This window comes from Gymnogyps californianus, chromosome 6 (assembly GCF_018139145.2).
Source record: "Gymnogyps californianus isolate 813 chromosome 6, ASM1813914v2, whole genome shotgun sequence".
NCBI classification, from domain to species: domain Eukaryota; kingdom Metazoa; phylum Chordata; class Aves; order Accipitriformes; family Cathartidae; genus Gymnogyps; species Gymnogyps californianus.
Window position 1 is genome coordinate 34,214,565 of NC_059476.1, and position 27,992 is coordinate 34,242,556.

The following is a 27,992-nucleotide window of genomic DNA, read 5'->3' on the forward strand; positions in this document are numbered from 1 at the left end:
GAACACAGGCAAGTGATAACATGTAAATTCATTAGGTGGCACCTGAAAGCCTGAAGTGCGTGTGGTATCTCATCCATTTCAATAGGAATTTTGCCTGCAGGAGAAGTAGACTCATGCAAATGCTGTTAGATCATTCTAATAGACCAAAAATCTAAGGGGATTGAGGAGTGGCAAGCAGCCACCTTAAAGACACCTCATTGCATAGTACATACCTTGGATTCCAACCCAGAGTAAATAAATGCTGGCCTATTCAGTGACAAAAGTATAAAAACTTGATGTAGAAAAAAAAGGGACAGAATAGGGACAAAACTGTAATTTCATCTGACAAAGCAAATCTCTTCACCAGACTGTAAGCTTAAAAAGTCTGGAAGAACTGAAATATTTCACCATCCTGGAGTTTAGGTACCAAAATTAATCCTATTTAGTACATTAGAGCTTTACCTAAACTTCTTTGTACAGAAGATGGAAGACTTGGCCCTCAGTGAAGGATTTCCAAGATGCCTGCAGCTGGTCTCCCGTGCTTGTTACAAACCAAATGCTTCTAGGCATAAGTTATTCTTGAGGGACACCTGTGGGTAAGTTGCTGCAGAATTAGGGCAATAAAGCACTGTGCTGCTTTTCCCTTACCCCTTCTGGTACAATCTTGCTTTCAGTGCTCAGAAGGGATGTCCAGATTAGTCTCTTCTACTAGGCAACCCTTCTTAATGTACCCACATATTTAGCACTATCTAGCTTACCTTTGTACACTTTGAGGCCTGATCTGACTAAAAGACAGTGATGAGTAGGTCTTCAGTGAATGAAATTAGTGAGTTGTGGCTGAAGTCTGGCCAATCCCATCTTACTCACAAAACACTTCTATTCCTGGCTTTGGTGTGCTATTTGTGGGTGGGAAGCCACAGAAACTGGTTTGTGTTGTGATGCAGAGGAACTTGCTTGCAGAAATTCTGTCTTAAAGAACAAATAGAAAAACACTGTTTCTAAGAAATAAGCTGAATGAGACTCCCCAGAAAGAAATGACATGCAACTTTTAAATGGTCATAACATTTAAAAAACAGTACCCTGAACAGCAACAATTCTGATTTGCTCCTTCCTTCCATGCTAGTGGTTTTATCATAATCAAGAGAAACACTTTTACATCTAATGTCACCACTTTTTCTGTTAAGCCCATTACCTTTTCTAATGGTAAGTTCAAAGAAATAAAATTTTGCTTCCAAAAATAAATCACTGAGATATGTAACATTCTCATAAATTAGCACTTCAAAAAAAAAAAAAAGTACACTGTGTGCTGAATGTGCTTACTTTCAATGTCCTTGGCATTGCTTAAAAGCTTTAAAAAAAATCACAAACATGGCATTCTTTGCATGACATCTTGCAAAAATCCTCTAGGAAAATCACCATCTTTCTACCTCTATCAATTAAACAACCTATATTCAGGGACGTAGTTGCTGAGAGTCTACTAACAGGTAATGAGGGATTCTGTATAGTGGTTGACAACTAAGGCAGTGAGAAAGCAGGAAAAACAATGTTTGTACAAAGTTTAGAGCATACTGAAAACCTTACAGACTTCCTGCTGTTTACCTGCATTTTTCCTCCCCATGTCTGTCATGACTAATTAGTTTCATGTCCCTTGGGTAATATCACACTAATTAAATATCAGAAACCATGGGGAAAAGCGGTAAGAGATTTTTTTGCTATGCAGCTTAACTAAGTGACAAGCACCAACCTTCCACCATCGTATACAAACACTGTAGGATTTCCTTGTGACATCCCAACCATAAATCCTAATATGCCATGCAAATATCAGTTCAATAAAATTCAATGAATGATACCACAACTAGATGCTTACAAGCAGCACTAAAAAGGGCAGCACCTAATGCAAAATTTAGGAAGCTTCTTCAAAGATCTGGGAGACAATTTGTAACTAAACAGTTTTATTGACTTTTTTTTTCCAAAATAAAAAACACAAAATAACCACCAAGATTAAAGGCCATAGACAGCATTAACCAAATGAACCAGCCACTTGGTTATAGTAGCTGATAACTAGAACAATTGGATATTATTGCATATACCTCAGGTTCATTTATATATCCATTACAGTTTGGCAAGATTACAATCATACAGTAGCTTTGGTTGTATAAAACCTAGTAGCAATACTTACTTAAAATGTGACTGGTTAACATTTTATGACAACAGATATTTATCTCATCTTAGTCTTAACACACCTTCTCTCATTCATTTTTCTCCTCCACACTATACATTATCACTGACCAAGAATTAAGGAGACATATTTGCAACCATCATTTATAGCCCTTCTTTATCACCGTACGGTGATGAATCTTATAGGGGTAGGAATCTGTCACTTGCTTTCCTTATAAAAGTTTGTAGAGCAGCATCTGTTTCCATGCTGGGTGGCTTCTACCATCCTGTGGTAGCATCTGCCAAGAATTAGTCCATTCAGAATGCAAATATGTAGAGGTGTATATGGCTTTCAGTCCAAAGCCTTTCCTGACCTACAGTACTGGGGTTTGACTGTACTGCCTTGCCTTTGAATACAGAAAAAACCACAAACAAACAAACAGCTTTTCACATTGGTATGCTGAGCTGCCAGCACAAAACAATGTTAACAAACCTAATACACAATACTACCTTGGTTACAGAATTGTGCCTGAGATACTGTACAGGGTTGCATGTGTATGTTCTACAGTCTATGTATTTTAGTTTTGGTCTTTTAAAAAATGCTCTTATCCTTATGTAATCTAGTGTAACACTGCAGCTTTAGAGTAATGGTTGATAAAAAGTCATAAACACACAGGCTATTTGAAAACACTGGAGGCTTTTTCTTTTCTTGCACCATTTGTGCAGAATTCCTGCCTTTCTGCTGTCATTTTGCCCCCAGCTTTCTGGGAATACCTACTTCCAGGGGAAATATATCATCTACTCAAAAATAACCTAACATTTTGAGTTCTACCTGGGAAAAGCTATAAAAGAATTTGGATCAAACTGAAGTGATCTTGTGTGTGAAGACCCTTCTTCATTTACAAAATGCTGTAACACTAGATAACTCCTACTTGTTTTTGCAGCCCTTTCATTTGCTTGCACTGAAGCAAAAAAGAATTCGGCATGAGGAATGGCTGCATGGTTAAGATCCCACAGAACAAGGTAACTGCCATGCAGTAATTCAAATGCAAGCAGTGTAACTGCTTTTTGCATTCAGATCCATACTTGTATAAGGATATAAATTAATAAGCCCTTCTAAATGATTTTAGAAATATCCTCTCTGATCTAGACATATAAAACCTCTGAATACTTAGAATCACTAGATTTCACATGGCCCACATAGTCATAAGTATTTGCACTTACATGGCAAATATTAGAAATACATTTGCCTGCAGTTGAACAGGTAATTGCCTATTATTCAGCTGAGCAAAGATCAAGCACTCTGTATCTTGCAGTTATTGGATCTTATTCTAACCCTTTACTTTAGAAAGGGGAAATAACCATCTAATTATATTACCAGTGCACAGTACTTAGTTTAAAAAAGACAACCTATACTAGGCAACTAGATCTTTTCCTAAAATGACTTTTTATGAGATACTCTAAAAGCGGTCTCTTATGACTGAAGATTGTCTACTTCACTGTACTCGCATAGTAAAAATAGTTAAAATCTAATTACAAAGCTGCTACATGGTTATTTTGTGGTCCGTAAAATAAAACAGTATCCAGAATTTTATCTGAACAAAATACACCAGACAGTATAAAAATATTTCCCAATTGGAGATTGAAACATTAACGTTGGATTTTTTTTTTTTTTTATAAAAAGAAATGTAATAATGGTAGACAGTTATCTGCTTACTAGCCAAAAATACACATATGACTTCGAGGAGCTGTTCCAGGCTCACTTTCAGTGAGCTTGTGCTTTTGACCCTAGCAATAATAAATGCACACATGGAACAAAGTTTCCTGAAAACCGGAACTACATCTTATTTCTAACAATAAGACTAATTTCTGACACTGGCTATGGATTTCCACTCATTTGCTTTGTTCAGGCAACTACAGCAGAGGAATTCCAGAAGCACCACTTCCGCTTTGAATGGTGTTTATTCAGTGCAACATCTTCCTTTTCTCTTTCTTTTTTAACTCGTTGGTAGTGGTCTTCTTCCTTTAAATACCACACAGGCGGCCACCGATGCCTCTCAAAATATTCTTGATTATCTGATTAAAAAGAAACAATCAAAAAGCCCCCAAACAAGCCAATAAGGTACACAAATCCCAGAAATGTCTTGAGTGTCTGCGAAAAGCTATGCAGCTAATCATTTATCCAGTCTCTACATTAGCTGGCTTATCGGGGATTCACCCCGTTTCCTCATATGCCTTACTTACAGTGTGAAAAGACTTTGAAAGTGGTTACGCTCAAGATGCCTTAGTCCACCAAAGAGTGTAAAAAAGCAAGCCCTTCACAGAGTGTATTTTTCATTGTGGAGCCTGACAATAGCTCTGTTACTTTTAGCATCACTGAAATAGGTAAAGAACATAATGCTTGCCCAGGAATCAGGCTAATGATTATGACCTTTCTTTACAGATAAGAATTTATGAATGCTACTCAAGATAGTGCAGAGGTTCAGTCTCACGGCTTAGCTATCTGAGCTCATCTTTCTCTTCATGTTTAATCAACTGGGTGGGGAGAAAGAAGGGGAAACGTCATGAAAACTGGGGAGGAAAAGTTGCCCATACCTGAAGATTTAGCTTTGATTTCCTTGCGGAATTTGGAGCAAACGCTGTTGTAATTGGTGCAGATGTAGTGCAAGCACCAAGCTGCCAGCTGGTTAGCATTGTGAAACTGTAAAGAAAAAAAAAAAGAGCTTATTCTGTTTCCTGAGGTTATCATTCATTTTGCAGCCCAAATTAACAACTAAAGCTAGAATGGTCCCCAGCGGATTGTATCTGGCAGCACTCACCCAAGCATACAGGGGAGCTTTTGAGGCTGAAGTGGCCTCTAGATGCCCTAGACCTTGTTGCACAATTCTGCTGGAACAACCAGTGGCCCAAAAGGCTCATGAATAGGTACTTAGCATGCACAGTATCTGGCAAACTGCATTCAGTCCCACACAGGATCTGAACCCAAGGCATGCTGGACCTGAATTTTCTGGTATGATGGTACCAGTCATATATCCCTATCAGTTACTGCAAACCCTGCTCTGAAGCAACTCCCTGGAACACCATGCTCGTTGACAGAAATCAAGTATTACTGAAAGCTCAAAACAAAATCTTGTACAAGCTTCCTGTGGTCGTAAGGAAGCACAGCTGTAAGGCAAGTCAAATTCTATCGCATGTGTATCTATTTTGGCATTCTGACTGTCTACTATGATCTTGGGTTATAAACACATCATATTGATGTAGGTACTGGCCACAGAGGATATCCTAACAGGAATTAAACACATTACTTCTGTCTTCAACCAGGAGAAAAAAAAAGCAAAAATACCCTTCATAAAATCAAAATTAAGTGAAGCGAGCTGCCTTTTCTTGGAAGGGGTTCAGTCCTGGTTTTGCAACAGCATTATAGGTATTGCAAGAGAGGCACTTGAAAGCAGCTGCAGGAAATCTTGCATGGTGGCCAGCTTGTGCTGTATTTCAGTGCTACTTAAACCCCAGACTTTAAGCCAAGCTGCAGCCAGACTCATCATTAGTGTGAAATCAAGAAAAATAAAATTTTAAAAGTATTTTAGCTTGTACTACTGTATCTGGGAGACTGCTGTATCACTCCTTTTGGAAAACAGAGGTGTGCAGTTTAACTGTGAGCTGGGGTTCTCTCTTTTCATGGTTTCCGGGACTCAAGAAACATTGAAACATGTTTGAACATAAAGTAGTAGGATTTGCACTCACTCTGAACTATCAGATGACTGGCTCTGAGTAGCCAGCCTAAGTGTCAGGCCTAAGAATACAACAAATGTTGCCTTTGCAATACAGGTCTAACTATATCTACAAGAACTGAATTGAAAGTAACCCAAGAATCAGTCACTATTACAAAGCTGAACAGCTTCATTACATTGCATTTCATGTTACTGAAGCATGGCCATGAGAACGTGGAACTTGGAAGCTCCACAATCAAGAAAAACTAAAATATATATTTGAAAGACAACTCCTCCGAGATTATTTAAATAGATGTTTCACCTTTGAACTAACGGAAAAACCTTCTTTAAAATAGAAGATAAAACTAAGTTTTATTGTCAGTCACTCTCAGAACTGCAGACTGAGCCACTTAGAAGCAATGCTTAGAACCAGTAAGATGCTAAAAGCAAGTCCTGTAGTTGGCCAGAATATCTTTAAAAAACAGTGCACACTGACCTGTGCCAATTCCAAATAGGATAGTACTTCTCCATCTATTGCAATACCACTCATCGAGGCTTTTGTCAGCTCTTGTACTGCATGATGTTCTGTCAGAGGAGAAAACTCATCACTCACATGGGAAATGGTCACATACCAAGGTCAGATCATTCACAGGTAACAAAGAATCAAGAAGGCATGTCCTTCCTCCTCCTAGTGTTAACTCTAGCATTATGCAAGTGGCACATTCACCCAGGTATCCTGAGCAACTTCAGATCTGGGTGAAGTCAAATTCTGGCCTTTAGAGTTGTGGCTGGAGATTCTGCATTACAGGTACAAACTGTCTTGCTCCAGTGGAGCACAGTCCATATGAGCATTTGCCCCTCTGCCTCAACCCAAACTATCTATTTCTGGTTTCACACACAATTCTTACCTCTTTCTTACAGAAAGCGAGCCTGCAGTTAATAACCACTTATAGAAGGACAAATTTCAGCAGCCACTAGTCTCTTTCTGGCAGAATGGATGGGTGCCATATTCAATATAAATTAGAAATATGGATCAGCTGTCTCTTTTGGGTAATCCAAAAGCAATAGCCAAGTTTTCAGGCAACAGTCCACTTGCCATTGCATTGTGGATTTATTAATGAGTATACCCACAGCACTGATACAGAAAAGTACACTTCAGGCCCTCTTCAGGGTCTCAGATCAGTCGTTCCTAGGGATCCAGATGAAGGCTGACCAGTGCTCGCAAAAGTCACTTCAGTTCAAGAGTCTCCTTTTCCTAGAACCATTTCCTAGAATCTTAGAGGTGTGAGTGTTTTTTGGGAAATGTTGTCAGCTGATTTGATTCCACTGGGTTCAGTTGTTGGCAGTAGCCTTTGGACTCAAAATTATTTCATCAAGAATTAAATGGAATGAAATATTCTTAATACTATATGTATGTTTATGCTGCAACTACTTAAAAAATAACCAAGACTTCAGTTAAAATGTGCGTATAAAATCAGGCAATAAAGACTTGGTCTGTCAGAACCAGTGAAGACAAGGTACACAGTCCTGACGCACAACTGCAGGAGAGCTAGGATTTGGTATGTGATTAAATTTTGCCTAAATATTGGCCTGTAAATATATGTAGCTTTGCTTCATCTGTCTCTGAGTTTTGGCCTTGGCCATGTCTTCAGAACAATGCCAAGTTACATACATAGAGACAAACAAATAAACAAAAAAACCCCAAACCAACCCTGGAGGTCTGGGGTGTGTATGGATTTAATTTTAAAACTAAGTAGTATCCTATCCTGTAATTTTTCCCTAAATATGTGATTGAAAAGTTTTTCTTCCTGAAATGAGGGTTGAATCCCCATGTATGTACCAAAACATCCAATTCCCATCTAGGCAGTGAAAAGGGATCCAGACAGCATTTCTAAAAAAAAGATCATCTAGATCAATTTTGAATTGGCTCAGTTACTCTCTTCGAACAGAAATGTACAATAGAGCACTTCATTCATTACGTAATGGAAAGCCTGGGGTCCATCCTGTTTTCAGGTAAATTAGCAACAACAGAACGGATATTACGAACCACAGACATTATTATAAATGCTAAAGAGAAGGTTTACTCTCTCTGTTTTTAAAGCACAGAATACTTCACTGTTCTGAGCTCGTTTAGCACAAAACTAAAAAAGGCAAGAGAAAGGCAAATACATTTTTCTAAGTGAAAATATCAATTTGTATTACAATATCCCTTTCAGAAAAAAAAAAAAAAAAAATTTCCCTGACACTTGAGAAAATCCTGTGCGTTCCAAAACCATTAAAACATGTTTCAGCCATTGCAGAAGACACTGCATTGAACAAGGCCACAAAATCTTACCTGCTAGCGCAACCAGGTGAGGAAGGCAAAACCTATTTGCCAATGCAATTAACTCAAGTGTGTCCAGTTCCTGACTAGAGGACAGTTGCTTGGTATACAAGTAATCTAAAACTGCTTGCATGGAAGTCTTGTTTATGTTGGGAAGAACTACCTGGAAAAGATATTTAAGAAAAGAGTCTCTAATAATTCAGGAATGTTCATATAGAGGCCATATTTCACTTCTGTCACTTTGCTGGACTGTCTCTTTTCAAGTCATTTTAGAAATGCAGGGAAAACATTTTTCAAAACAGAAATTTCCCATTAAAGTTCAAGAAGCTGCCAACAGGTAAGCATACCTCCAGAGTCAGATCCTTTGGCAGCTTACGTACAAGCAACTCGGTACCAACTTGCTGGAATTGGATCCACATCAAACAGTGAATCTGTTCAATGCTTTCTAGCCTGCAAATGGACAGCTATGTGGGATACATAAAAGCCACTAAGCTCTTCCCATGCCAAACCTCCCTTGGCAGACTTCTTGAGGAATGTAATCTATCTGCTCCTGGCAAAGGATATTCTGGGGATTCTGAGAATAACAGAAGCCAAAGGATAGAAAAAACCCACCCCTCTCAGCCTGTTTATAAATAACCAAATTATCCAAGTAAATGATAGTTGGGAAGGGACTGAGAACTGAAGAAATGAGGCAAAGAAAACGTAAACCATTTCTGCCACACACGTGTGATTAGTGTAACCACCACATAATGAAACTACCAAGACTAGGACAAAAGCTATCTAATTTCTCGCCAGCACAACCCTAATTCCATTGCACTGCAGTGAAGCCTAAAAGAAGAGGAAGGAGAGTTAGAAAGCCTCACTGTAACCTATCACTGTATCTTCTCAACTACAGTTTGCACACATGATCACACCTCCAAAGAACAGGGTAAAACTGATTCTTGCGGGGCTCAAGGTTGCGGCAGGTAAGTCTGCTTCCAATACACAAGCTAGTCGATCCCGTTAATCAGCAGTTTGTAATGTACATCTTCATAACTCAAGAAAGAGATGCTGGCACTGAAGAAGGCACTCTGGTATTCTGAAGAACTTGCAGTAAAAAAAAATGGCAGAGCAGAAAAATAATAATAAAATTATGATGAGGAACTAAATGTACATGCAACTTAATCTGACTGCTTGGAAGCAGTCAGTACGTACTTCCTGCTAGAAGGAGGTTAATCGTTGTCACGTAGCTGGTTGTTAACCTTTGGGGGCTTGTGAATTTTTCTTTCAGCTCTGCCTGGATGGGTGGGATTCAAACCCAGATCTGTTAGTGCTAAAGCACGAACCTCTTATGCATATCAGCCACTCTGGGAAGTAGCTCAGTTCTCCAAGTAAGAGGAGCTAGTTGTGAAACTCATTCATTATTAATATATTTTTGTTAGTGCAGAGAACAGTAAATTCAGTGAATGAGTTTATAAAATCTGTCCCAAACACAGAAAAAGTAATAAGTAAAAAGTAGATGGTTTTATTTTTTGTAAACCAAAGGAAACCATTCAATTCATATCTACCTATATTTTAAAACTTTCAAAAGCATTACTGAATGCTTTAAACTCCACAAAATGGAAGCTAAATATTTTAAATTGGAAAGATGAGCTAAGACTCTTAAGTTAATAATTAAAAATAGGCTGGAAGAAAATAAATGTATATTCTTCATTGCCAAATGTTGCTTACTAGAATCAAACTATGTATTTTTAATGAACCACTTGTTGAGCATGCCTCTGGGAAAGGAATTATGTTTACAGCTGTATTAGAAGAAGCAAGAAAAATCTAAGTAGAACACAATCTTCCAGAATATTAAACACAAAAAACTTGAACTTTTCTTATGAGCAAGACCCATAAGTATGGAAAGGAACAAGAAAATCAAAACAAAAATCAAAACAAAAATCAAAACCTGGGTATGGATAAGACACAAGAAAAAAATATCAGCAGTGTTTAGAATTTGAAAAACAGACCGTGAAGGCACCTGAAAGTACAAGGCTTCTGTTGCAAAATCTTAACTCAAAGCATTGAGATCTTTTATACTGTATTTCATACCTGCTTTACTCAAGAGGATGAGCTGACGCACTAGAGAATCTGAGCTTAGTTTCTACTGAAGTAGTGTGAAGCCAGCTCCCTTTTCTAGTTTAACACTCCATGTTCTTTAACCCTTTTTTCCCTTTAATTCCTTCATCAATGCCCCTGCCTCAAGTATTCTTTGTAATGCTTCTAATTGTATAAATACATATTCACACAACTTTACAACTTAAAGAAATTCACAAATTCATACTTAATTTTTTTCCCCCCATATTTAATATTTTAAAGGATTTCAGGTTTAAACACATGCTCCAGCATTGGAGGAAGTCTCACGCCTTGCAGAAAATATGTTATCCTCCTAGGCATCCTAATTTAATGCCTTAAGAAGAAAAGCATCCCAGGTCTGCAAGGGAAGAATAAAGAATCATTCCAGGGATTACTGCAACCTTTCAAATACATACAGAATGATGCTTCCATCACCCTAAATCCATCAGACATTATGAGCAAAATGGACAAAAATGGACAAATACCTCACTGTTGGAGCTTTCAATAAATGATCCTCCAAACATAGCAGACATCCATTCACAGCTACAGATCAGCAGTGGCTTGTGGGCATTTATGGTTCCGTCGTCCAATTTAAATGTCACATCTGCCATGGGAACAAAGAAACAGGCATGCTGCAAGTCTGCATTTAAAGTGAAACTGTCTCTCAAGAATGTATGTTTCACTTGCACATTGCTAACCAAGGACTTCTTTCACTTCCCATGACCTCCACCCTGAAGATAACTCTAGCGTTTTATATACCTTAATGAAAAGCCTCACTTAAAAGGGGGATATTGGATGTTCAACACTTTGGAAAATTGGGTAACTTATTTAAAAGCTCGTGTGTAGATTTTGAGAATTAAACTGCAGAATCCCAGGTTGGAACAGTTGGCCAGTACTATAACACTATAATATTGGGCTCACCCCTCCTCTCGGAACAATGTAAGCCGTCACAGTTTTTGAAGTCTGTGAAGCGACAGTAACATGAATGTGAAAAGAATTAGTGCTTTTCTTGTTAAAGCATGTATTTACTTACCAGAAAATGTCCCTTTGCAAAGGCACTCTTTTATCCGATTAGCTTTTCTGACATGAAATGCTTTAGTAATCTCTTGATTCATGAAGGCTTCTTTATTCATAATATTCTCCACCATCATTCGCAAATCAAATACTTCCAAGATTTCAGCAATCTGAGCCAGTCTTGTGAGATCTTTTTCATTTTCATCCAGTTGCCCTGTGTATAAAAACTGCAAAACAGTTTTAAAAGGTCCGGCCTGCACAGATGAATCCATTTTTACCACAGTTACAGGACACATCCTATTCGAGACAGGATTGACTTGCATTTCCTTGTGCACACTAACAAACCCCTTACCCCAGGATGACAGAGGTCTTGCTACAGAATTTGTTTCACCAGGTTCGGGTTCTAGCATGTTTAAAGAGTCAGTACTTTCTGGTGGGGGAATTTTAAGATCAGCAGATTTCAAGGATGTCTCATCACTGTCACCATTTGTCTCAAGGTGATTTGTCAGAACATCCTTATTTGTATGTTCTTTATTACACTGTGTTTCATCCAAGTCTGCACTTTCCTCACATTCTGTTAAGAAAAGATCATAAAACTTTGAAGAGGAGGTAGCTAGGTAAATCTTGTGAGCAAAAATGTAGTCCTGCTCCTGGAGAACAAACATAACATCTGCACACAGTGGCCTGTCCAATAAATATCCGGCTTCATTCATGCTCGGTACGGGACACTCAGGAATTTTGATAACCGGAGGAGGGGCTTTTGGAGGTAGGAATGGAGCCTGAAGCAAAGGTTTTTGGACCTTCTTCAAATGAGATTTCCAGAACTGCAGGTGTCTTCTGGAGATCAGGGCAGCTCTAATTGCATTGTCAAACACATCTTTAATCCCAAACTGGTCAAATACACTGGTTTCATAGTATGGTATCCCAAGTTCCTTGGCAACCTCTCTGCCTCTTTCTGGTGGCAAAATGTCTCCTCTTTTTATCGGCCTAGGGTTAAACAAAAAATAAACCTTCTCACACACAACAATCATCACAAAGTTACTCCAGAAAGCATAGAATTTTACAAAATGTCTCAGCACCTATTCTGAGATAACTATCATTCAAATGAAACAAAATAGAAAGCCTACAAAGAGCTTTGGGAATCTACAACCATGATGCCAGAGAGTTTTAGAATAGCACATACTTGTAATTTTGTTTAAGTTTGGTGGTGTCTTTGCAATGTTACTAAAAATATGTAGAAATCATTTGCACAAAATGGAGCAAGCCTTCTCTCTGTTAAAGGGAAATTTACTGCAAAAAATGTTGATAGGATGCTTGAGAACATTCATTATTTAAAAAAGTTCCTAACATCCCTTTCTACTCAGATATTCTGTCAGTATCTTTCTTTGCATCCATCATTTAAACTCAAATGGAAATTCTCATGACACAGAAATGCCACAAATATAGCTAAATATGAAATGAGAAATATTTCTTAAGCTTATGCTTTTTAAAGAAAATCATAGTAGCCTGTGACAAAAGTGTAACTGAACACACACTTCAAGAGAGGCCTGTTTTGGCTGTAGAAGCCTTATGCGGGAACTCATGAATTTCCAGAGCAGAGCAGCTCTAGTACATGACGTAGGGTAAACAAACAAGAAAAAAGTCTGGGCTAGGATCCATTTTCCCAACAAAAAAAATCATCTCATCAGAAGACATGACCCAACAGTGTGTTCTCTGAGCATACCATATTGGGCAGACACAAGCTGGCACAGACTTAATGCACTCCAGACAACAGCTTGCTTTAGTCACCAGCTAGTAATCAGCTCAGGTGGCAGAAGTCTGTGCTAGACATGCAGAGTACTGATTCAAACTTTATTAATGGTGAAATCAGAATGAAGGACTAGGGCAGAAGGAGGACTTTGAATTTTGAAAAAACATTTCCTTTTAAAGAGTCAACCAAAAGGCCCACCCCACCCACACAATGGAGAAACGTTTAATAAACAAACCAACCTATGAAAATCATATTGCCGAGTCAAGAATTCGAACGCAATGCAATGCAAAGTTTTCTAAGAGCCCATGAAATATTAATTCAATCCCTTTACGGAAATTTGTTACAATACAATCTTTAATTACATGATCATGGATATTATTTCCATGAATCTGGTCTCATTCAAATTCACATAAAATGAAGAAATTAGAAGTGAGCAGGTAATTGTGGGATTGTTTTGCCCAAACATGTGAATGCTTGTCTTTTGAATCTGGGAAAAACAAAGCTTCTCCAGAATGACCCCAAACTCTCTTTTAATCTCAGAACTTTAAAAAATTTAATTTGCAACCACTTTATTTTCTGCCATGATCTAGGATTACATTTACAAAAAAATAATTGAGAATTAAGAAAACTTGAGTAGAATCTGTCAGTTTAAAACAGTACCTGACAGTAGTGACAGGGTAGGACATGATACACATGTTCAGATGGAAAAAGCCATATATGAAAACCTCCAGTAATCATTATTATCTCTATATTATCATAGTGTTCAGGCACCCAAACAAGTTTAGACGTCCAATGTGCAAAAATATTGTGGGAAACATATAATAACTGTGTGTGTTAAAGAACTAACCAACTGAGACAACAGAATTAAAAAGAAGAAAGCACATATATTATCTTATTTTACAAAAAAAGGAAACTAGGCTCTATCATTTCTCTTTTGAAAGTACTGTACCTGATTACCAAGGCGATTTTTTTTTTAATTCTTATTTTTGTTTAAACTTTACCTTGCCAAAGGCCGTCTGGCTCTGTTAACAGCCTCAAGATCTGCATAGCGGAGATCTAGTTGGCAGCCCACCAGAATGACAGGTGTGCGAGGACAGAAGTGCTTGATTTCTTGATACCACATCGTTTTCACATGATTCAGGGAATTAGGATTAGCAATCGAAAAGCACAGAACAACTACATCAGACCTAGAAAGGCAACAAGAAAATATCCAATTAAAACCCAACAAACATGCTTTCCACTGCAGCTTCACCTATTTTCATCACTCTAGCTTAAAGCTACTCCACTCTACACTTTGAAAAATGCGCTGACACCCAGATGTCAGAATACATGTGGTTCGTGCAGAGGTTTGATAGAAGCTACACATTTCACTGCAAAAGCATGGGAGCACAAAGCCACATACCTAGGAAGCACTGCCCCTCTATGCTGAAAGATGATCCCTGCAGATATGAACAGAGCGCTAAGAAGAGAGGTAGGGCTTGCCATTCCCTACTTTTACACTACAGTTATTCACAGGCTGTCATTGCTCAAGAAATAATTCTGCCGACTGGACACCTAAATTGCAATTCAAAGATCATTGGTGTTTCGGAATTAGAAAGGAGTTATGCAAAACTTCAGAACAGGCAGACACAGATCACTTCTGAACTTGTCATGGAGAAATACCTTTACTGCGCCGTTTTAGATACTGAGCTGGTCTCCTTTGCAATGCACTTTGCACAGCAATTCTCTAACATCTTTAATAAATAACCTGTTAGAAGGGCAAATTACTGCAGAACGACCACGTCTACAATATAAGCAAAAATAAACGTTACAATGAAAATAAGGTCAGTAAAGTGTAGAATAGGACAGTGGCTTAAATCAGAGTAAGCATGACAATATTTGCAGGACTTAAAGGTTTTAAGAAAACAAAAAGAACATCACTAAATGAACTTGCTTTATAAATGGTAAGTATGAGGATTAAGGTTGACAGTTCATCCTCTAAACCACCACTTAACTCTTGTCAGAGCTACCACCCTAAGGCAGAGAAATGCTCGAATACTTGTCTCAGGGCATTCCTAACTTGGGGCAATTTCATTATTCATAAACTGGGATGGGATGTTACAAAGCAGTTCTCAAGCTCTTGGGTCTCTCATGGGAAAAAAAGAAAAGAAGAAAAAAAGTTGAATTGAAACTCTTGAGAAAAATTGAGGGGAAGGGACATTTTGAGGAGGCAACCTATTGCTACAGAATCGTCAGCAGGATAAGCTCAGCAATACCATGTCTATCTCACTTCTATTATTCTTTAATTTAGCACAAATGTGTTGTGTCTGCAGTTTGTGTAATGTATAAAGCAGCAGCAGTGAATCTTAACATTCACCTTTTAAATAATGAAATACCTCCTCAGTACTGCTGCTTTCTATATTTCACTGAGAGCACAGATACATCCAGCAAGACCGTTTCTAAAGATAGCTACATACAATACGGGTACCGCTGTGAGCATAAATTTAACGCAAGAGAAATGCTCCTGCTCCAAGTTTGTATCTTATATAAACTGCAACACATCTGTCATATCTAAAAACAAAGCCTTTTCAAACTGGAAAGCTATCTACTAAATAGCAAAGTACTAAATAGCTGAAACAGCTAATATACTGGTCTTCTATATAACTGAGGCAAACACCCTTTAAACTTAAACTTGCTCTATTCAAGGTCACATAAGAGTAAAACCTAGGCCCCAGCAGACATTTGCTTAGCTCCCAGAAAGGAGAAATCAATGTACAGCTAAGATAAAAAAATTTGTGTTACACATATTCTAATCTGGTCAATTGTTATTTAATTCAAGATCATCAGGACTGCCGGAGCAGGAAGCATTGGCTGTCTGGCTGGTCCTAACTACGACTAAGCATCTTAGACAGACTGTCTTGTGTCCTTCAGAAATTAACACCTAAGCCAAGTAATTGCAGTCACAAGTATCCAACCCTCTTGACTCTACAAACCACAAGACACTCATCACATCTCTCAGAAAACCAAAAGGAAACAGAGCTCCAGCAGGAGTTCACAGGCAGGAGATGACAACAGCTCCCCCATGGTGCTGCTGCTGACTGATGCTGGGCTGGCCACAGACGTGGGCTCCTGAGAAGAGCCAGTGATGATCTGTTTCCTTGGACAGGACAGGCCCACACTGTCCAGCAGACTGGCCCCAGCACAGCCCTGCATGCATTACAGCCCTTGCCAAGGGAGTCTCACATTTTTGCCAGAGCTGCATGTGGTTCTTGAGCAACTCTGACCTTCCCTGGGCAACCATAAAACTGAGCTGGGAAAGCTGGTTTCTTTACCCATAACTCACAACACACATAGCTTTGCACTAACAGGACATTTCAGTCTTACTGCTTTGTGAATGAAGTGAAAAACAGAATAAAGAGGTAAAAAAAAAAAAGTGATTTGCGTATTATTTATCCTGTGTTAAAACCAGGACTTCCCGATAAAATGAATATCCCGAGAGCTGTACTGAACGGCCCTGTGCCATAAACAGGACGGATGGGAAATCACTGGGTAGTGACAGAGTTCACACGCTGAACCAGCACCACAGCTGGGTCTGCTAGCTCACAAAATACATCCACCTTATCATAATAAATTAAGTTTTCATTCAAGTCATATGCATGATTTGCACTATTAGTACAAACTGGAGACAGTAATATATGAGGAAGATTAACTGTCTACATAGGACTGTGAACATTTGGGGAAAACAGTCCTTTGGAAACTTTAATTAAAATACCTACAATTCCTTTTGATGTTAAAGGCACATTTACAACTTGCTAACGCCTCAGTATAAAGTTTGGTTTGACATTTGTTCATAAAAGCCAGAACCTGTCAGGTTAAAATAATGCATTAATATTTCCCAAACATTAAAAATTTACCAATGTTATTTTAATATTCTCAGGGAACATAAAAGGATAGGATTTTTAAAAAAAGATAATCTAATTTATTGCCATTTTTGTGCGGTTTGGTTACTTGGAGAACAAGAAAGGATGAATCAGGTTTACTTCTGCTTTCTTCTTTCTCTCTGCAGCAATATATTGACAAATACAAGCTGCTTTTTTCTAAAAAGAAATTTCATAACCATTTCCCAGTAAAATTCAGGAATGATTCAAGAAACACTTCCACAGACTTGAATACAAAAAGTGCTTTAGAACTTCTCCATCACATTCCTCCTAGAGCACCATCCAATTGAGATGGGTAATAGATAAGGCACTGTGTGCATCCACCTTTGTTAAATACAACAAAAGTGTATGATTCCACTTACTGCATATACTGATGTTTGATACTGAAGTATCACAAGAAACAAAGGTAAGTATTACAAATAACTCAGCAAAGAGAAACAGTAGCTTGGATATCCAACACATTGTCTTGTAGATTCAGTAGTACATGTTGGAAATGCATAACATCTATTTTTATGTTCTGCTTATAGGTTTATCAGAAGAAATTGTGAATCATCTACTCTTAGTATTTGAAACATCTGAACATATTTAAGTATCACCAAACCTCATAACTTCTGTGTGACTTGCTCTAGCATGTGATCAACCACCAGTGAAACACTCTGCATCACCAATGTAAGAAAACAGGTTTCTTTCTACTCACTGGGGCTCCAAACAGGGGAGAACACAACATAGATGTGTGGGACTTGGCAGGTGGAAAAGGGGAACAGATTCTCTCAGCTGTAGGCAAATCAACCACCACTCACAGGTCTGTCACTTCCTGGCTGACCAGACTCCTGCACTGGAGTCTCTCATTAAAGCGTAAGAGCAGTGTAAGAGCACTTCAAATGCTCCCCTTGGAGCCGCAGAAGTAATTCTTAATGCAAAACATACACACCTGAGGTCAGCCCAGCTTGGTCTAAACATAGCTATGGACTTCCTATAGGAGGCTCCTGTGGGCAAAGAAAGAACCTTACCACCATTCTGAGAAGCAATACATCTACCTAACGTAGCTATTACCTCAATGCATTCAGCGATATTTTCCCAAACTTGGATAAGAAGAACTTTTGATGGAAGCAACTACCCCTTTTTAGACTTCAGAGAATGAAAAGAAACCCTCTACACAACCAAATCTCTGGCAGGAATCAGCACACGGTGTGCTGCCACCCTTTGAGCTCCTAGTGTGTGAATTATGAACTGTATCAGATGTACAGAGAGCAGTCCAAGTCACTGCTGAAAAGCCAGCAGTATAGCACTGACAAAGACAAGACAACTTTAAATTATCAACCTCAGGCTTCAGCAGTAGTCAAGCTACAGGTAACCATTGTAACCATCTGGAAGTTACTCTGCAATCACTACAATGAGAAACTCGTGAGGTGGGGGAGAAAAAGCAGTATATTAGCTACGTAACAAGCTTTTCTGATGGAGCTGTTAGAAGCAGCAGAGAAGTTAATGTTTTCTAACTAGAGCCATTTTGTGTAACAGAGCACTCCACTGGTTTGGGACTGAGATTTTGAAAGACTCATCTGCTTACATGCTATGTGTGTTCCAGAGCTGGCGTAATGAGCTGCACTGCAGATGTATCTACACACCACATTGCTGATCCACCTCTCAACAAGAAACTGCTACATATTTTCCATCTTCACTAATACTCTTATTTTAGACAGACCTTCAAGGAAACAGCAATATTAAATGATATCTCATATATTCCATGGCAAGTGTGTTTAAAAGTTTAATGTTTCATAATCTGAATCTAGAGTTACAAACTGTAGTGCTGGCTGCAGATACGCTAACATGGGTTTATGTCTCATTAAAGAAACAGGCTGCCTTCTGAAATGTACACGCTGCATTACCTAGGAAGAAGTTGTTCCCTCTAGTTTATAATTTACAAGTTACTGGGAAAAACTGCTGCATGCAAGAATTGCTGGTCATGTGTAAGGGGTATCATTTGCCATACAGTCATAGAATAATACTGTTGGGTTTGGAAAGGGGAAGAAATAAAGCTGTGAGGAATACAGAATGTGAAGAGGAGATGTCTCTGATCTAGAAATCAATACAGGGAGTGGGAAAGAGGAAAAGGAGGAAGACTGAACTGTATTGCCATGCTATATTATTATCTTTCTAGAGGACAAATCAAAAGTACGTATTTTGTTTCAGAGAGCGTAAATGAGACGCAAGAGTTATATCTGACAGTATCAGTTTAAGGATAGACAAATTATATTTTGGTTGACAAGAAGTCTGTTGCACATATTTAATCAAATCAAACTTTAAGAATAGACTTGGGGGGGAACCCAGTGGAATTCTCCTATTATAGTCTTTATTTTTCCCTATTTTTAGATATCAGCTTTCTCTGAGAAGCAGGGTTGAAGTAAGGGAGTCTATTAGAATTTTACAGAGCAAACAATTTGGTAGAGGTTCATCCAAATTGTTAGACTCTCTTGATTTTACCAGAACAGCTAATCCTTAGACACTTATTCATCAATAAAAAGTTGTTTTGCTTTTACTTCTTCTGCCCTCATTTTTTTTCCTTACACACTTCCCATAATTTTCCCAAGATTCCTCAGAGACCTGCATCACAGTTGAACTTATCCCACTTGAGACCAGAATTTGACAAGAGCTATCTCTATTGTCCAACTGCATAGTCCTTCAACCATCTGAAAGGAAAGATTGTGTAGGGCAGCAGCCTGAGTGCAAATACCAGCTCCCAGGTTCCAAAACACAGTAGGTTCAGGCAGTAGAAGGCCCTCTTAAGAATTGAGAATCTCATTTATGGCTGAACAAAATCCTGCTACATCTCCATGTCAATTCAGATACATTTTGAAAAAAGAGATTCATTCAGTTATGCAACATTTTTCATGCATGCATCTCACTGACCTGAAAAAAAAACAGTGCAGAAAAGCAAGGCTGATAATGTTCTAAGTGGACTCAGTTTTTAGTAAATGCAGTTGCAGCCATCACATGAAATGAGAAGAACTTCATTAAGTGACTGGTGACGATAACAAAATGACCTGAAGACACAGGACTTATGTGCACACACTCGAAACAGATGAGAGGCTAGGAAAAGTAAAATGCAGGGGGTGCCTGGCATGTGAAGAACTGAAGATATCCAGGTAAGGCAGGGCAAGACCATGCAGTGCCCTGGATGTGAGCAGGAGAATCAATTAGTTCTATACTTTACCGACAGCAGTGAAGCTTCTTAAGTACTGGTGTAATGTGCGAAACTGTCAAAATGCCCTGAAATATATTCAGATTTTGTGGTGAGTAGCATGCAGATCTATTTCTAAAATTTCTGTAATGTCATCTTTAGTAGAAAACAACAGTAATAAAAAGAAGATAAAGCTACCTTTAAGAAAATTGCATATTTCAAGACTGTGCTTCAAAAGTGGAAAGAGTGTTCCCATACATTCCTTACAAAAAATACATCATTCTTAAATGTTAAGCATTTTAAAATCTCTTCTGTTTCCTTTGAGGTACTCATGGGAAAACAGTGGTGCATTTACAGAGAATGACAAAAAATGTTTTGATATCACAAAGAATGGTTAACATATCTCATTTTCCATTGCAGAAATGTGTAAGAACTACTCTTATTGTAAAAATACCTGACCAGCAATAGTGCTAAAAAGAATGGCAAAGTCATGTGGAACAATGTAACACGAGGAAAACAATTTTATTTTTAATTTAAAGGGCTGCTTACACAGTCTTGGAATTTGGTTCATTTTATTGCTGGCTATAAGAAGTAAATTCACCCATAATTCTGGTTCAGCATTTACATATGAAAGATTCCATCTTAGTGCTAAATAGAACTTTGCAGTTGAAACAGGCTGCCTGCAAGGTACCCTAGCATGATTCTGGGCCAAATTTTGCCAGTAGACTCAGTAAAACTCTTTGGAATCAGGTATGTTTGCAGTATACACATCCACGATAACATACCAATACATGCCTTTTTCCCTTCCCTGGAGCAGAGATCTCGATTACTGCATTTCTAACACAGGAACAAAAATTCTATGATAAATAGAATTCTAGAGATAGTTAATTGAGGCTGAAATACTGAAATATTCTGTGTATCACATGCAAAGTCGGGGTTTATAAAAGTAAGACACAAAGCCTGAACACCAAATCAATGGAGAAGGATGAAAGAAAATGCTAGAGCAAGAGAAGGTACAGGGCTAGCTGCAACACATCTGATCAACCCGGGGCAAACACCAAAATGCACAATATCATGCAAAGGAACTGATAAGAATATAGCTAAAAATGCTTTTGTAAGACATATCAGCTGACTGCTGTCTCCAGACAGCAGTCAGAAAATAAAATGAGAAATAGATTCACAAAACAATGGAGAAACCAGAAACATACGGAAAGGTGGGCTTTTCAAACTTATTTTCTGTTATTGTAAGGAGGCAGCTTACAGATGAGAACTACATGCTATCTCTCTACAGAGAACCAACTAACTTTCATCAAAGATACTGCAGAAGAATAAACGAAAGAAGAAATGAACCCTTTCTTTACTCCTGTCCCCATCCTCTAAAAAAACCCAGGAACCAATGATCAATCAGAAAACCATGAGTTTAAGAGAAGAAGAGATTTAGTTAAAACATCACTTGAAGCAACATGTTTAGAAGAAAAAAATTATTTCTAAAGTAGGGGAGGGATGTAAGGATGGAAAAGAAAAAAAAAAAAAAGAAAAAGGAAGACCCAAAGCTAGGTCCCAAAATTCAGTAAAAGCATGATTCCTTATAAGTACTGATGAAGAACACAGATAGGAAGCCAGGGACAAGACAAAGAGGGAGGTAAAAAAACAGAGAAGATGAAAGAATGATAGGGTTTGGTTTGCATCCAGTATGAGAGTGACTTCTGAAGTCACAGAAGACATAAATCTGAACATTAACATGCTAGATGCATCTCTTTCTCTGGGGAGAAAATATGGACTTTCATATTTTTTGCTTTCTTTGGGCTATCACCAAAACCAGTCTCCTCCTCTTTTTTTTTATTTAAAAAAAACCGTCAAGAAATTTTAACTGGCAAGTCGATGTCACAAAGTTATCGATAAGAACTCAGTTTAAAACAGTTATATCTGGTTGTGCAGAGTGGTTTTCATATTCTGACACACGTATGAGGAAATCCAGACTGAGATCCTGAGACCCTTGGAGTAGAAAACAGCTCAAGAAATCCACCTAGCACCTATTCACAAAGAAATAATTCACTAAGGTCAAGATTTTGATGGAAAGTCACTTCCCAGGTTTAGCATTTCCAAAAGATTTTGATGTTGCCTTGCAGTCTTTTAGAATAGAGCCCAAATGCCCCCTTTCCACCCAGCCACTCAGCCACTGACTTAGGAGAGAAGGAAAAATGGAAAACTACATAACACCACAAATAACATTTGATACATACTTTTTCACTCTAGTCAAGGAAGGCTTAAAACATTACAGGTGCGTCTCTATTATCGACAGGTTACATATACATCAAGTTGAGCCTCAGACCCCACCAACAGTCATTTGGCCCATGCCTTTTTAAAGAAGGAAGGATTCCTAACAGCAGTTCCACAGCAACCTCTTTCTACTCACAATATGGAACCACGGTGGGATGCAGAGAAGAAAAGTAGTAGATCTGCATTAATTTCACCAGTTTAAGTATACAAAGCATATACTTTCCCATTGACTGAGTGAAAAAGCCTCAAATGTTAATGTAGATAATGAAAGAAGAAAAAGAAGTGCATACACACACCATATCAGAACAAAATTACTTGAGAAAGCTATCTCTCTGTAAACCTCTCTGCTTATTCTTGTCTTTCTTGGGGCTGATCTGACTCAAGCGCGAAAGAAAAAAAAATCATAACAAATATAAAAAAAATGTTTTTTACAGGAATTCTTCAGGATTGCTTGATGAAGAACCTGAATAGCTTATAAACCACTGTAAAGTAGATGGGGAGGCTCACAAATTTTGGTATTTGAAGATGATTCGAAGATACTGCATATCACTTTTTGTTGCAGCAAAACATAGCAAAAGGAAGCAGCCAAGGTGAGAGACATCTGAAAACAATTGGATCCCCCATCAGCTGACTCTTTGTTAACAAAGCAAAAGACTGTCTTATGTCTGTTAAGTGCTACTGCTGTGAAGACACATCTCTGATGATCCCCTCCAACCCACGCCAGTAAATGGCTCGTAAGGCACATGGAAGGTGCAGAATTATCGTAACATAAAAACAAGGATAGCAAGACTGCAGGGGAAAGTGTGGGCTTTCATTCAAAGCAGTTCTGAATCCTTGGACCTTCTCTGAAGAAAGGAGAGGAGCTGCTGGCCCATTCTCAGCGTAGGCACAGGCAGTGAGTGACAGAGGGCACTAACCTACCTAAAGGCCAAACCAAGGAACTCTGTGAAGACACCCACCTCACCCTAATCTCACTGAATTTGCTGAATGCAAATACCATTTTACATCAAAGCTACCTGGGTTTTGTTTTTACAGAAAAATCATCATCCCTGTCCTTTAAGAAAAAGAAACAGAAAACAAAACAACCCTAAAGAAATCGGTGGAAGTCTTCAAATATCAGTGATAAACCGCTGTTCTCATGGACCCTTTTCAGCAGCATTCAGAAGGTGTACTTCTATGGATTCAATTACATTGAAGTAACTGGTTAAGGGAATTGTAATCACACAGAAAAAGATGAATGTATGTGTTCCTCTGTGTACATACAATACCCACAAGGCTTATGAAATCCATTCACAACAGAGGAAATACTCTAAACATATTTTAAGAGGCTCTGTCAGCAGTCTCACAGCAAGCCTCATTCACATTTGTAAGTCATGAGGAAAAAGCTGTTTTCTGTCCATGCTGTATGAACAGATTTTGTTTGGTCTACAGCTCGTATTTAAGTTGCAAGTAAATAAATCATCCTGGCTGAATTAGCTGACAAACCACATCCATGGTATTGAGAATAAATATTTGATTGAGACTGAATTAACTCTTTGCAGGTTTGTGCTTATGTTTACACATACTAGAGCTGCATGTATAAAAAAACAGGATACATAGGATATTAATAAAATTGTAGTCAAACATGTTTACCTGAAAAAAAAAAAAGAAAGAAAAGGATGCAAAAGGAAAAAAAGTGCAAGCCAGTCCTCTTCCCATTTTGCTTTTAGAATTAGTTTGAACACGATGATATGTTGACGCTCTCATTCAAAACCAGATTGGACATGAGGATAGAGGATAGTGAATCCTGACAAGTCGAAATGTAAATTAAGATGTTTTCCTGTCTTTACACATGCAATTTTGTGCCTCCCAGGGAAACCGGTACATAATAACAACTTGAGCTTTATATGAAGTTCCCACCTTATTTGCAGGCTTAGAGAATACAATAGCACTGAGACTAGATTGTTATTAAACAAAGAGGTGACGAGGAGCTGGAAATCAATACGCTAACCATAACAAAGACATTGTCATTTTACAACATTTTGGAGTAATTTTGCATCAAATGAAACCCTGTGGGACAATATCAACAAATGACTGTTTGGCAACACATAGTGCCTAAGCTGAACTGAACAGGATACTTCTAGAACTAAAGCACACCCTCTAGTTTAAGGAAAAAAAACCATGTCATGCTATAAACTGCAGCAAATATTTCCACAAGTCCCTCCAGCCACATCCCCCTCCCTCCCTTAAGCTGTCAGAAACTGTTTCCCAAAGCTCCCAGAGGATTGTGATTATTAAACTAAACACCACACAGTAGAATGCAAGCTGGATCTCACTCTCCATACTCCCATTTTAAAGGATGGCAGTAGAAACATTAACTATTCCATCCTCAGTGGCATTCAAATATGCTTCTCTCTTTCTGTCACACAAAAATAGTGGAAAACACATTCCTTTTGTCATTCTCCTTTCATGTTTCTATCTGTGAAAAATAAAGAATTAAGAAGGATTTATCTTTACTGCAAGTCCTATTAACTGTTCACCCTGTCATCTCTAGCATAATCTATTTACGTAACATTTTGTAAAACTGTATGGAACAATCTTTTCCAACGAGCAGGTGAATTAATGACCTGATGGTTCTTGTTACACCACGTTTAGGACAATTAGAGGTCTTGGCTGAGTGTTTGGCTGAAATAAGCCTTCCCCTGCACAAGGGGCATATGCATAAAAAAATTTTGAAAGGAATCAAAGGGTTATATTATTATATGATCCTTCAGACAATCAGAAACATGGGGCACTTGTAGGCGTAGCCTTGAGCAGTTTGGCATAAAATACATCTTTCGCTGTACTGCAAGATTTGACTTAGCTATGAGTAGACTGTAGTTCAACGTACAGAGGTGATTTAAAATAATTTCCTATAAATGTGAACATTCAATATTGGAAATCTCTTTTTAAAATGCTAAAATAGATAAAATACCAAATGGTTCTAAATGAAACATTAACACCTTTCAAAACAATGAAGTATGTAATCAGTGCTTACAATTAGGAATTTTTACAACTGAAATTCTATTTATAAAATAGTTTCTTTAGAGTTTCCAGTTACTTTCTGCATTAACAGACTTGCAGAAAAACCACTAACAGAACAGCAGGTTTCCAGAACAGCCTTTTTAAGTTAATCAGGGTATAGCAAACCTGATTGTACACAGGTTCAGTTCTGCTAACATCACAAATGAATCACTGATTCATATGTTTAATCCCACGAGATCTCAAGTTATTCACGTCCTCCTTGGCGTTTGCAGGATTAGAATCTAAGTATGTTGTTTCCCCCCTCTCCCGTCCTGTCAGTAAACGTGGGATCAGAGCTCAGAACATGCCTGATTCTGTTCTCCTAATCTCTAGTAATCTTCTCAGTGACACAGTATCTGTTGCAGGATATCAGGAGGCCACATCAGAGGAACAGTCAGTGGAAATGTTAAGTTACACCCATATTTATCAAAGTAGGGTCCATATGCTGCCAAAAGGTAAAACAATATCTATTCACATACTCAAGTAGCACTAAATATTAAGGTCAATATTACCTTAAAGTCAGTAACTTCCCTCACTCACAAAGCTTATTTACAAATGGTACAGGTTGTGTAGCCCAGATGTGTTGCTACTTTAGCTCCTGACACAAAATTCAGGGTAATTCATGACTCTGTGAAAACACAACTAACACAGTGCTGGATACAAAGGAGGGTTTGTACAAACTGCCATACAGAGTTTTACAGTGAGAAAATTTAACTGGTGGATTCAACCAACAGAACCCTCTCCAGTGGTTCCAAGGGGTAGAGCATAGAAAAGACCGTCATCCTTCAAAGTCACTTGTTTCATCAGGTAGCACAGAGAGAAGGAAAAGAGTAAAACAGTACATTTTGGCAACATGGAATCCAAAGCTGGGACAGACTACAAAGGGTGTTCCCAGCTGGAAAAAAAATAAATATCTGTCTACGGAAGTTTTATCATCTGCAGTGACTGAAGCAGATATGAAAAAGGTATGAAAATGTTCAAGAAGGTGAAAAAAAATGCGAGGACTGAGACCTCGCTCAAATGTCAGCTATGAAAGTATCTGTCCAAAATCCATCTTCAGCTCAGTATTTGCCCAATACAGGTAATCTGTTCTCATTATACGTGTATTCAAACGCTTGTTACTCAGCTGTTCTGCTGCCTGTACTGCCAGAAGGCCAGATCTAATTACTGTTAAACAAACAGAAAGACTATCACTGGCTGCGGTCTTTGTTGAAACTATGCTGAAGCTATACATGCTGGAAAAATCTAGATTACATTCTTTTTTTTTTTTTTTTTTTTTTTTTTTAGAATTTCTAGGGTTAATCATTTCACTAGCAGACCCTTGATATTTATAGAAGAAAAACCTTTCCTTTCCTCAGCTTTAATTAAGAAAATACAGAAGAGCCTCACCTTTCATGAATTTGGCTCTGCTCTCAAGAGGTTAGCTGCCCATTCAACATCACAGGCTTTAACAAAATAAATATTTCATTGAGTGAGAGTGACAACATCTCTCCTTGTTAGTTGCTGGTTAGGCAATTACATCATACTTTGCTTATACAGGCAGGGAATGCTGATGTTCAATTTTGTAAAACTACAATCTTATTGTGGGGAATGTTGTTTAAAATTCGAAATAGGACAACAATTGTTAACAGCTTAGCAGGCTGTTCAAGGAAATGTAGCGTAGTAAAACTATGCTGCTTTTTAAATATTTATATCTTTTTAATCCTTGCAGCAGATAATCCTCTTTGCAGTAGGCAGGAATATGCATACCCTTGATTGTTTTTAAGTCTTTGCTTTTCAAAATTAAGATTTGCAATTTTTTTCTGCCCTAAAATTGTACAAGTACTACTTAAAATTTTGCTTGGATCAATTTACCTTCCATAAGCAAAGCGCCTGTCTTTGTGGTGGTCCCCAAACGTATCCCACAGCCTGAGAGAAACACTCACTTCATCCACAACATCTCTCGAGCGTTCAAGGACCTAGAACAGAACACACATAACATTCTCTTTCCCTCCATCAAACAAGTACATTTCTAATTCGCCCCGTAAGAAGGTCCAAAGCATACTGGACCAAGAGTCTATCACATACAGTTTTCAGCAAATGCTGTATTTTATAAAATAGGCAGAATACGCATCTTCCTAAGAATAGGTTTGATAAAAAAAAATCGCTTTGGAATGAGAAACTTGGGGAGATGCGTATCAGACCATGGCTGCTGTAGAGACCGCGCATAAAATACTTGTGAGCTCATTGCTGCATCCTGACAAAGAAAGGCTTGCCAATAAATAATAGTACAACTCACAGCATGTGCTCCATATTTTGTACACCTGCAGTCCTTACCTCTTGGCAGACACGGTACTGATCAATGGCCCAGACAGTTGGTACGTGAGTTGCCAGCAGCTGATACTGAGTCAAGGTTGTATTGCACGCTCTTGCACAAATTAGACGAGTCTTTCCCACTGCATTATCTCCAACCACCACACATTTGATAGTTTCAACGTTGGGTCTTTCGTAGTCCATGTCAGTGTCCATTTAACAAAAACTGTAACAAGACAGTTAAACTTGTTTT

The 27,992-nt window shown here is 38.2% G+C and overlaps 1 protein-coding gene across 2 annotated transcripts; it reads right to left on the reverse strand.

Moving 5' to 3' along the window:
* Positions 1-1,923: 1,923 nt before the first annotated feature.
* RHOBTB1 (Rho related BTB domain containing 1) lies at positions 1,924-27,992 on the reverse strand. 2 transcript variants are annotated; one of them, XM_050898839.1, is made up of 10 exons: positions 27,764-27,992; positions 27,302-27,405; positions 14,032-14,217; positions 11,854-12,267; positions 11,300-11,784; positions 10,752-10,870; positions 8,182-8,332; positions 6,343-6,431; positions 4,732-4,837; positions 1,924-4,212 (listed from the first exon to the last, which is right to left on the reverse strand). In XM_050898839.1, exons 1-10 carry the CDS (start codon positions 27,953-27,955, stop codon positions 4,043-4,045), a joined length of 2,016 nt encoding a protein of 671 aa, XP_050754796.1. In that variant the 5' UTR covers positions 27,956-27,992; the 3' UTR covers positions 1,924-4,042. The 2 variants fall into 2 exon arrangements, with proteins under 2 accessions (XP_050754796.1, XP_050754795.1); XM_050898838.1 differs by having other exon boundaries at positions 11,300-12,267.